We start from the raw sequence: 11,313 nt of genomic DNA on the forward strand, positions 1-11,313 counted from the left end.
TCCCTCTATGAGCTCCTCTCTTTACACACACAAACACACACGCACACCGGGACACACTCGTCGTCTCTTCTTCAGCTTGTGCTGACTTGAATGGCGCTGACTTGAATGGACACTGTTGTTCAAATTAGGTCGAGTTCCATGGTGTTTCTGTTTCTCTGCTACTGAGATGGGGAGGGGGTCATGGGACTGTGCTATTGGAGCCAGACTCATGCTAGTCATATGAGCTTCAGCGCCAGCCCACCGCACCGAAAACAGGAAAGAGAGAGAGGCAGAGAGAGGGGGGGAGAGAGAAAGTTTCTAGGAAGTGAGAGAGGAGGGAGAGGAAGATGGAGGATTTGAGATGGAGGGTCAGGGCCATGGCTGCTGTGTGTGTCCGGAGTTGCTGCTGGTGCTGTGTTGAGGTCGAAGAAGATGGAGAAAGAGGGAAGGAGAAGGAGGAGGGGAGGGAGGAGGAGCAAGAGGAGGAGGGAATGGAGGAGCCCCCATCTCCCAAGAGCAGGAGTGTCGTGTCCTTACCATCTGCTGAGGTAGCAGGGAGCGTGTGTGTGTGTGTGTGAGTGTGTGTCTGAGTTAGAGTGATGGCTGGTGCCACTGTGTTATTACTGTCAGTGTCCTTGGACACTAACACTGAGTGTCATGATGTCAATGTTGTCGTAACTTTAGTGATATCTCTCTGTCTGTCAGTGTGCCCTGTGCACACATCAAATAGGTTCAGTGAAACGCTCCCGACGGGGGAAATTCTCTCTCGGCGGAAAACACCGCTACCTCCGCATTGATAGTAACCTTTTCTCTCGGTGTAGCCAGGGATTCTTTCAGCTAGCTTGTGACTTTTTGTTTTTATGCCAAAGTTGTAAGCAAAGCTGGTGGGTAATGTATTCTAGCTGACTAGCTACAAGATGGCCAGTTACAATAATAGATGTGTCATCACAACAGCGGGAGGCTTGTCTCTCTAGGCCCTGGAGGGATGGGAGCTCTTTTTCTCCGCCCACGCCTGTCCACAACATTCAGAGTATCCACAACACACATTCTGCTGTGTCTAACAAATGTATTTTGGGAAAAGGTGCCGTCGACAGGAACAGAGGAAAGCAATTCCATTGAATAGCGTAGACCCTGACGGTGGTGGATGACGACGTTCCCATTGGGACATCACATGCCTCTGTATCAGCACAGCTCACGTTGAAACGTCCTGTACTCTACTGTGACTTTCACACTGAGTACACCAAACATTAGGACCCCCGTTATCCCTCAGAACTGCCTCAATTTGTCTGGACGTGGACTCTACAAGGTGTCAGAAGCGTTCCACAGGGATGCTGGCCCATGTTGACTCCAAGGCTTCCCACAGTTGTGTCAAGTTGGCTGGATATCCTTTCGGGGGTGGACCATTGTTGATACACACGGGAACCTGCAGTTCTCGACACTGCGCCTAGCACCTACTACCATATCCCCGTTCAAAGGCACTTCAATATTTTGTCTTGCCGATTCATCCTCTGAATGGCACGCATACACAATCCTTGTCTCAATTGTCTCAAGGATTAAAAATCCTTCTTTAACCTGTCTCCTCCCCTTCATCTACACTGACATCAATAAGGGGTCAAAGCTTTCACCTGGATTCACCTGGTCAGTATATGTCATGGAAAGAGCAGGTGTTCTTACTGTTTTGTATGCTCAATGTTCACTGTATCTTTCATCGTGTTAGCTAGAGTTGGTGGGGAGGCTGAGAAACTTTTCAACCCATAACAGTCTCCTCATATTGCCTCTCTCTCTCTCTCTCTCGTCTGCCATGTGTTTATTTGCATCCACCACCCTCTCTCTCCTGTCTGTCTCTCTATTCTCTCTCCTTAAACCTGGCCAGTTGGATGAGGCAGACCCGTCGTACTCGAAACCCCAGCCTCACTGGTTCCACACGCTGCAGGTCCGCAGGCTGACTGTCCAGAGAGGACGCAGCAACAGTGACCCTATGGGGGGAAAGAGTTTCGATCAGGACTTCCAATGGGTGAGCACTGGGAAGGTTAGCCTGGTCCCAGATCTGTTATCAAATCACATTTTATTGGTCACATACACATGGTTAGCAGATGTTATTGCGGGTGTAGCGAAATGCTTGTGCTTCTAGTTCCGACAGTGCAGCAATATCAACAAGTAATCGAACAATTCCCCAACAACTACCTAATACACACACATCTAAGTAAAGGGATGAAATAAGAATATATACATATAAATATATGGATGAGCAATGACTGAGCGGCATAGGCAAGATACAATAGATGGTATAAAATACAGTTTCTACATATGAGATGAGTAATGCAAGATATGTAAACATCATTATTAAAGTGGCATTATTAAAGTAACTAGTGATCAATTTATTAAAGTGGCCAATGATTTCAAGTCTGTATGTAGGCAGCAGCCTCTCTCTGTGTTAGTATTGTCTGTTTAACAGTCTGATGGCCTTGAGATAGAAGCTATTTTTCAGTCTCTCGGTCCCCGCTTTGATGCACCTGTATGATTACTATGGTGTGTGGCAATGACTTTAGGATTTGGCAAGATCGTACAAACAGATCTGGAATGTACCTGCAGTTACCTCACTCTGTCAGTATGAAGATGTACTGTAAATGTTTGAGGTCAGCACCTTACCCCACCTAACACACTTGTGTCCGTCCTCACAGAAAACAGGCCTACAGTTTGGCACAGCTAACTCCTACCTGAACCTGGAGAAGATAGGAGAGGGGACATACGCTACAGTCTACAAGGGAATCAGCCGGTCAGTATCAATCAATCAATCAATCAATCAATCAATCAGTTGTCATCAAGTGCTTATACAGTAACCCGACCTTGACCCCAAAGAGCAAGCGGAATCTGAAGTCAGTTTTGGTGCTATAAGCCAGACATTACCACAACTCAACACTGATGAACAGCTCAATAATTACGTCACCCACCCTGATAACATCCAATAGGTCAGTGTAGTCGTTGGTATATGACCCATCTTTTACATTATCCCTACAAACTACACCGCTATGTCAGCTGGTATTGATTTGACTGACCCTATTTGTCCCCTGTGCTGTTCGTTTGACGAAGGGCAAGGTTTTTTGTGAAGATCTATTGGACGGTTCTACGCTAACGAGCACAGAGCATGTAAAGCCTTTCACAGTGGTTTCACTTTATATGGTCAAACAGCACACAGCCGAGGCTGCCAGAGGTCACGTCACAGATAGAACAGATATTTCACCGGATGTATAAATGTGAAGCATCCGCTTGGCGTTTCCTCTCACTACCAAATATGGTAGTGAGAGGAAGCCCAGTGGCCGACAGTGGGAGAAGATGGAACGAAATGGATTTTGGCCGACATTCTGCAAATGTTCTCATCGATTAAACATTTGATCTCAATACAGTTTATGGTTCCCAAAAGTATAATCTGTTACGAATAGTGTGGACTAAGTTTTGTAGACTTTAGCCTTTGCCGAAGTTTTAAAAAACTGCATTGTTTAGAAGGTGAATTTAGTTATTTAGTTATTGCACACTGGCACTTCACAGAGTAGACTTTCCCTAACGGAAATATGCAAATGTATGCTAGAACGTGACAACAGGATCTCACTAGCTTGTGCTTGGCTCTGCCCACCTCCTTGCTCCGCCCACTATGACTAATTTGTTCCCATTTGAAACGACAACCTGTGGTCTGTCTTGCTTTAGTTATATAAATCTTTGGTGACGTTATGCTAGTGTTCAGGACAGAGAGCTTTATTAACACATAAAGTCAGACTCCAGAAGACCAGGCAGAGAGCTTTATTAACTCATCAAGTCAGACTCCAGAAGACCAGGCAGAGAGCTTTATTAACTCATCAAGTCAGACTCCAGAAGACCAGGCAGAGAGCTTTATTAACTCATCAAGTCAGACTCCAGAAGACCAGGCAGAGAGCTTTATTAACTCATCAAGTCAGACTCCAGAAGACCAGGCAGAGAGCTTTATTAACTCATCAAGTCAGACTCCAGAAGACCAGGCAGAGAGCTTTATTAACTCATCAAGTCAGACTCCAGAAGACCAGGCAGAGAGCTTTATTAAGTCATCAAGTCAGACTCCAGAAGACCAGGCAGAGAGCTTTATTAAGTCATCAAGTCAGACTCCAGAAGACCAGGCAGAGAGCTTTATTAACTCATCAAGTCAGACTCCAGAAGACCAGGCAGAGAGCTGCCAAAAGCCACAGCTGCACTAAGATAAAGAGTTTTTCTTTCGGGTAGGAGATGTGATTTGATTGGTTGGCAGCAATGCAGAAATGGAAGGTGAGGTTCATTTGAGTTTTCCATTGACATTTACTGAGGTTAGGAATTGTATCTCTCCATTATAAATTATAATAGATGACTGTATTTGCCTGTATTACTATATTTGCCTGTATCTTCTCACCATAACTGAGCTGTGGGGAGTTCACTCTCTCTGTTACTCTCCTCTACTCTGCCCTCAGGATAAACGGGCACCTGGTGGCCTTGAAGGTGATCCGTATGAAGACTGAAGAAGGCGTACCATTCACTGCCATCCGAGAGGGTGAGAGCTTTTCCAGGAGGCACATACTGTACATGCAAACAGGATTGATACTTCGATGTCTCAGAGTTCCCCCCGGGAGATGAACTGAAGTGAAGTCGTGTTAGCTTTAGCATGTTTAGGAGAATTGCATGTGCTTATCATATTCCATTTCCACTGTGAACAAAGTGAATTGGTATTAGCTCTGTGTCTGTCTGTCCAGCTTCCCTCCTGAAAGGCCTGAAACACGCCAACATTGTCCTGCTCCATGACATCATCCACACCAAAGAGGCACTCACATTTGTCTTTGAGTACGTACAAACAGACTTGGCTGAGTATATGAAGCAGCACCCGGGGGGCTTGCATTCCTACAATGTCAGGGTAAGTTCAATGTTTCGATAAACAGAACCTCAACAAATACCATACCTTGTCCCTCTCACCCTAAAATCTGGCCTCTGCTCTTTCTATTGTTTTAATTGTTCACCACTGACCATACTCTTCCTGCATGTCTGTCTGTCTGTCTGTCTGTATGTATGGCCATCAGATCTTCATGTTCCAGCTGCTGCGGGGTCTGTCCTACATCCACGGTCGGAGGATCCTGCACCGGGACCTCAAACCCCAGAACCTGCTCATCAGCTACCTGGGGGAGCTCAAACTGGCTGACTTCGGTAACCCCAAACCCTAGCTTCATGTCCACATTCCGGTTCAACCCTAATCCGAGTCTGAACCACAACCCTAATCCTAGCTTCATGTCCAGATCCCAGTTCAACCCTAACCCACAACCCTAACCCTAGCCAACCCCTCCACACCCTCTGAAGTTCTTGCTAGTCCATTGTCCAACTATCCTCTGAAGAATCCCATGGTGGCTTAAAAGTCAGGAGCACTCTTTCTTAAAAGTGTACAGTCCCTAACCTAACCCACACATGTAACGTTAGCTCCACATGGTGGAACTCTGTTCACCACTCTCTCTTTATAATGTGTTACTTGGTCATGTATACAGGTGGTGTTATGTCTATGTTATATGTGGTGTTGCATTCATGTTATAACTATATGGTTCCGTCTGTATCCACTAGGGCTGGCCCGGTCCAAGTCCATCCCGTGCCAGACCTATTCGTCTGAGGTGGTGACTCTGTGGTACCGGCCTCCTGATGTCCTCCTGGGTTCCACTGATTACTCCACTGCTCTGGATATCTGGTGAGTGGACTGGACATAGTTGGACATATCTGGACAGGGTCTGAACATCCTCCATAACCAACCACCCTGCAGGCAAGGTTGCAATAATGTCATTTCAGTCAGCTTTTTCCCACTGGGCAGCCAGATCTGAACCCACCAGCACTGAACCAGAATAACACCAGAATAACACTGGACCACACTGTTCTAGAGATGACATAACTACTTAGACCACTGTGTCATGGTGTTATCGAGACAACTGGGAGCTCGGGGAAAAACCGTGGTCAAATCATGACGTCGGTGATCTTCAGGTCGGAATGTCAGAGCTCTAGAAAGATGCACGAGTTTCCGACTTGGAGTTCCGGGTTGGATGAGCATTCAAAAAGATTTTCCCTAGTCGGAGCTGTTTTTTTCCCCGAGTTCCCAGTTGTCTTGAACGCACTGAAGTCAGAGATTTCCTAGTTCCGAGTTCCCAGTTGTCTTGAACGCACTGAAGTCAGAGATTTCCTAGTTCCGAGTTCCCAGTTGTCTTGACCGCACTGAAGTCGGAGATTTCCTAGTTCCGAGCTCCCAGTTGTCTTGAATGCACTGAAGTCAGAGATTTCCTAGTTCCGAGTTCCCAGTTGTCTTGAACGCACTGAAGTCAGAGATTTCCTAGTTCCGAGTTCCCAGTTGTCTTGAACGCACTGAAGTCGGAGATTTCCTAGTTCCGAGTTCCCAGTTGTCTTGAACGCACTGAAGTCGGAGATTTCCTAGTTCCGAGTTCCCAGTTGTCTTGAACGCACTGAAGTCGGAGATTTCCTAGTTCCGAGTTCCCAGTTGTCTTGAATGCACTGAAGTCAGAGATTTCCTAGTTCCGAGTTCCCAGTTGTTTTGAACGCACTGAAGTCAGAGATTTCCTAGTTCCGAGTTCCCAGTTGTCTTGAACGCACTGAAGTCAGAGATTTCCTAGTTCCGAGTTCCCAGTTGTCTTGAACGCACTGAAGTCGGAGATTTCCTAGTTCCGAGTTCCCAGTTGTCTTGAATGCACTGAAGTCGGAGATTTCCTAGTTCCGAGTTCCCAGTTGTTTTGAACGCACTGAAGTCGGAGATTTCCTAGTTCCAAGTTCCCAGTTGTCTTGAACGCACTGAAGTCAGAGATTTCCTAGTTCCGAGTTCCCAGTTGTCTTGAACGCACTGAAGTCAGAGATTTCCTAGTTCCGAGTTCCCAGTTGTCTTGAATGCACTGAAGTCGGAGATTTCCTAGTTCCGAGCTCCCAGTTGTCTTGAATGCACTGAAGTCGGAGATTTCTTAGTTCCGAGTTTCCAGTTGTCTTGAACGCACTGAAGTCGGAGATTTCCTAGTTCCGAGTTCCCAGTTGTCTTGAACGCACTGAAGTCGGAGATTTCCTAGTTCCGAGCTCCCAGTTGTTTTGAACGCGGCATCAGTGGTGGTGTTAGAGTAGCTGTCATTAGTGTTGCCATTAGTACTCTCTTACAGAGTGAGTTACCTCAGGTTGGCTCAGAGAATGTTGCGTGTTCAGAAGAGTTTAACCTCTTGGCCTTCGTCTAACGATGTTTTGGTGCCATACTGAAAAACAAACGTTTAGAGTTGCTCTCCTAAGCAAAATATTATTTCCCCCCAGAGTTAAAGGAATTTTGTACTAATGAATAGCATAAGCGTTGGTATAAACCATCCTGTGCATTAATGTTAACGATATCTGGGCAGGTTTCTATTTGACCTTTCCAAATAGAAGAGATTGGGACCACATGTTGTTTAAGGACTTTGAGTACAAAGAGAAATGTACCAAAAGGGTTAGTATTTTAACAGCAATAATCAAATGTGTTGGCCATAACCTAGGTATTTGCTTTCGTGTTGTATATTTTGGAAGGTTTTAATATTTTACCAAGGATACGTTTTTGAATTCATCCCCTTTTTCTACTCTATGTTTTGCCCTCTATGAATAGACTGTTTAGGATACAAAACCTACCCTTAGTTTTTACCAAATTAGTTCACTTATTGTGCCGATTATGAGGTACTGAAGAAAGATGTCCCGCCCTCTCTCTTTTCACTGATTATTAAATGACTCTCTCAATCCTGTGTTGTCTTCCAGGGGAGCTGGATGCATCTTCATTGAGATGCTCCAGGGGACGCCAGCCTTTCCAGGGGTGGCAGACGTCTTTGAGCAGCTGCAGAAAATATGGGCTGTGAGTAGGATCCCCTTTCGCTCTTTTCAATGGCATCATCCTCTCTACACTCTTGGGGGAAAAAAGGTGCTTTCTAGAACCCTTTGAAGAACACTTTTTGGTTCCAGGTAGAACCTTTCTACGGCGGGTTCTTCATGGAACCCAAAATGGTTCTACCTGGAATCCAAAAGAGTTCTACCTGGAACCAAAAAGGGTTTTCCTATGGGGACAGATGAAGAACCCCTTTGAAAGCCTTTTTTCTAAGTGCAGATCCATAACAACGAATAGAGATGACAGTTGATGGCTCACTCTGGACCCTTTCTGTCTGTCTGCAGGTTGTAGGGGTCCCGACTGAGGAGACGTGGCCAGGAGTGAACGAGCTGCCCAACTTCAGACCAGGTCAGGACCTCTTCATCCCTTTCATCCTCCTCCTCCCTCATGACCTATTACAATAATCCAATCTATGTGCTGCTGAGAAAATACAGTCATTCCCATTGGGTCAGAGAAAGGTCAGGGAGGGATTAGTTTGGGTACTCTACATTCTAATCTACACACTTAATAAAGCACGACATAAACCACAGCAGACTAGACTCATGGTTTGCTGTGTGGCTCATCCCTAACCACTAGGGGGCAGCAGAGATACATTTTTATTGAGGTTGTATGGGACTGTGGGTCTATTTGTCTATGGTACTACTTTTACTTTCCAGACTCGTGGCATTTAAGACGGCTGTGGGAAGAGGGTACTTTAGCTCTTTCTAAAGCACTGTGGTTCAAGAGAGTTGAGATGCATGACGCGTGGCCAACAAGCACACCGGCGAGAGGAGTCAGTGTGAAGGCTATGTGTGGGAGTTAACTCTTTGGTCTGAGAGAGAATGATGACAGGAAGAGCAAAGACCTTCAAATGGTCCTCCAGACTGTGTGGTTTTGGACAGAGCTCTACTCCTCTGACCTGCCTATGCTGATCTCTCACTTTCACCTTGTAAACCAGGCTCAACGACACCATACCCAGCTGTGTGTACTTGTCAGTCTTTTATACTCTTCCATCCAACCCTGAGATTTAAACCTCATGCTGAGTTGAACCTGAGTCAGCCTGTCTTCCCACTCTTCCAGTAATGGGCTACAAAGGGAGTTCGAGGGTGACATATTTCACAGCTGACTGTGTGTGTGTGTGTGTGTGTGTGTGTGTGTGTGTGTGTGTGTGTGTGTGTGTGTGTGTGTGTGTGTGTGTGTGTGTGTGTGTGTGTGTGTGTGTGTGTGGTGTGTGTGTGTGTGTGTGTGTGTGTGTGTAACTATACTATACTATACAAGAATAGTAAACAAACAAACATTTGACCAACTGGGGACATTTTGTTAGTCCCCGCAAGTTAAAATGCTATTCCTAGGGGGTTTAGGATTAAGATTAGAATTAGTGTTAGAGTTAGAGTTAGGAGCTAGGACTAAGGTTAGGTTTTGGGGTTACGGTTAGATTTTGGCATTAAGGTTAGGGTTAGGGGTTAGGGAAAATAGCATTTTGAAGGACTGAATTGTGTGTCCCCACAAGGTTAGTTATACAAGACTCTGTGTGTGTGTGTGTGTGTGTGTGTGTGTGTGTGTGTGCGCGCGCGCGCGTTGCGCTGCAGCTGCAGAAAATATGGGTTACTCTCTGTCTCTGCTAATTCCTCCCCTACAAGACCCATAGGAATTCAAAACCTCAGACTGTTAAAGTCTTAAAGTTTCTCAGCAAACATTAATAAATAAACATAAGATTTATAAATGCTGAATAAATGCATAGATGAATCTCCAAACTACACAGTGGGTCCTGTCTGCGCTGCCCAATGCAGTTCAATAAGAGCTCTGACATTGGTTGGGGGTGATGAGATGGGGAGAGAAGATGGGCTAGTAGAATGGTCTGGCAGTATAAAAGAGAGTACGTTCTGTATAAAATATGTGTAAAGCAAACAGAGCGGTGAGGTTGGGAGATGAGAAGACAGAAGACAGGCAGATGCTTGTACACACTAGAGTATGTGAGCAGAGTGGCGCTGGAGCGGAGCGAGGAGCAGAGCATGCCCAATTTGACTGGAGTGTCGAGCGAGATTCTCAAAGGCTGGAGCGTCGGTCTTCTCGCACGCTCCAATTTCGCTCCGGCATGCATTTGTAGTCTACTTGTGTGCCGCTATAGCTCCTTGCTTTAGCTACTGTCAAGGAGTTCCCTAAAAATGTACATAAAGAAACTGCTAAAACACACAGGTGCTAAATCAAGGCACAAAGAGGATTGCCAGGAGCAAGAGAGGAAGTGCGATGATTTAGAATCATTGTGGAATCTGAAAATACACATATCCCAAAAGCATGCTATATGCACATGCTAAAAGAAAGGAAAAAGTTGGGTAGATAACTAAGTGTGTCATTGTAGCAAAGTATTTATAAACTTAAAGGTTTTGTTCATTTTCGTTCAATTATCTATGCAATAGGCCATAATTGATTTTGGCCCAATAGACCTGTCATATTCCTACGTTCAAGGAGCTTTTCGTTTTCATTTTGTAATTTTGCCTAAAAAAACCTTTAGGCCTACCAATAGAAAAATAAGAAAACAACTCAGCATCTCTGACCAACCTGGCAAGAATGGCCAAAAGGATGTTTAGCATCTGCAATTGTTCTGCAATTGTGGAGAGGATTTTCCCCCGCTGCTGGCCGGCTCTCCGGGCACCATCGCATGAGCCTGAACCCACAGACTGGCCAAACTCATGTTTCTAAAAATGAATTCTAAAAGTGCTTTCATTTTTTGTTTAATTTGCATTTCATTCTAAGTCACAGCCTATATGCACAATTTACAGACTATAATGATTTAATACAACATAATGTTGTTTAAATGCTGAGCACTTTATGGCCCTACCAGCATATTGTGTCACACTCACAAATGCTTCACAATGTATTTCTTTGTAGGCTATAGCCTTGAAATCATTTAAATAATATAGCCAAAATAATTCATTTTCGTTCCTTCTTAGGCTTCCTGTCTGGCTCATGACTTTTATAGTGTTTATATGCTGTTTAATATGACATTCTTACATTCACCTTTTCATGTTTATTCAAATACTTGGTTTGGTTTCAATACTTAAAAACCAATTGGTAGGTCCAGGTAGTCACAAAAATAGATGGGTGTTGGTTAAATAGTGATTTTAATGAATGGAGTGAATTCGGTGCGGTTCTTTTTCTCCCTGTGAGCCCGGAGCGGTTTTTAGCTGAGCAGTATGAAAGGCCATGGAGCGTTAGAGCAGGGTGCAAGCACCAACTCCAGCAATGAGCGGGATTTCCAACTGCTCAACCACGCTCACTTGCTCCGATACACACACACGCGCGCACACACACACACGCACGCACACACACGCAAGAGAGTGAGCCAGACCGCTTTCTCTGCCTTGTCTGTGTGGGGGGCATGAAGGATGGCTGGACTTAGAATCTCTGTGTCTGACAGCTATAGACTCAAACATATTGTACCA

General features: G+C 45.2%; 1 protein-coding gene across 1 annotated transcript in view; it reads left to right on the forward strand.

Annotated features, from left to right (window-relative positions):
• The window catches only part of LOC106575174 (cyclin-dependent kinase 15), a 34,280-nt gene that overhangs the window by 17,008 nt on the left and 5,959 nt on the right, over positions 1-11,313 (forward strand). The window contains 8 exon segments of the mRNA XM_045698844.2: positions 1,853-1,993; positions 2,661-2,755; positions 4,449-4,528; positions 4,728-4,885; positions 5,049-5,172; positions 5,578-5,698; positions 7,768-7,861; positions 8,176-8,239. Of these exon segments, the coding sequence (XP_045554800.1) occupies positions 1,853-1,993; positions 2,661-2,755; positions 4,449-4,528; positions 4,728-4,885; positions 5,049-5,172; positions 5,578-5,698; positions 7,768-7,861; positions 8,176-8,239 (877 nt within the window).

Source organism: Salmo salar, chromosome 17 (genome assembly GCF_965601325.2).
Source record: "Salmo salar chromosome 17, fSalSal1, whole genome shotgun sequence".
Classification (NCBI taxonomy): Eukaryota; Metazoa; Chordata; class Actinopteri; order Salmoniformes; family Salmonidae; genus Salmo; species Salmo salar.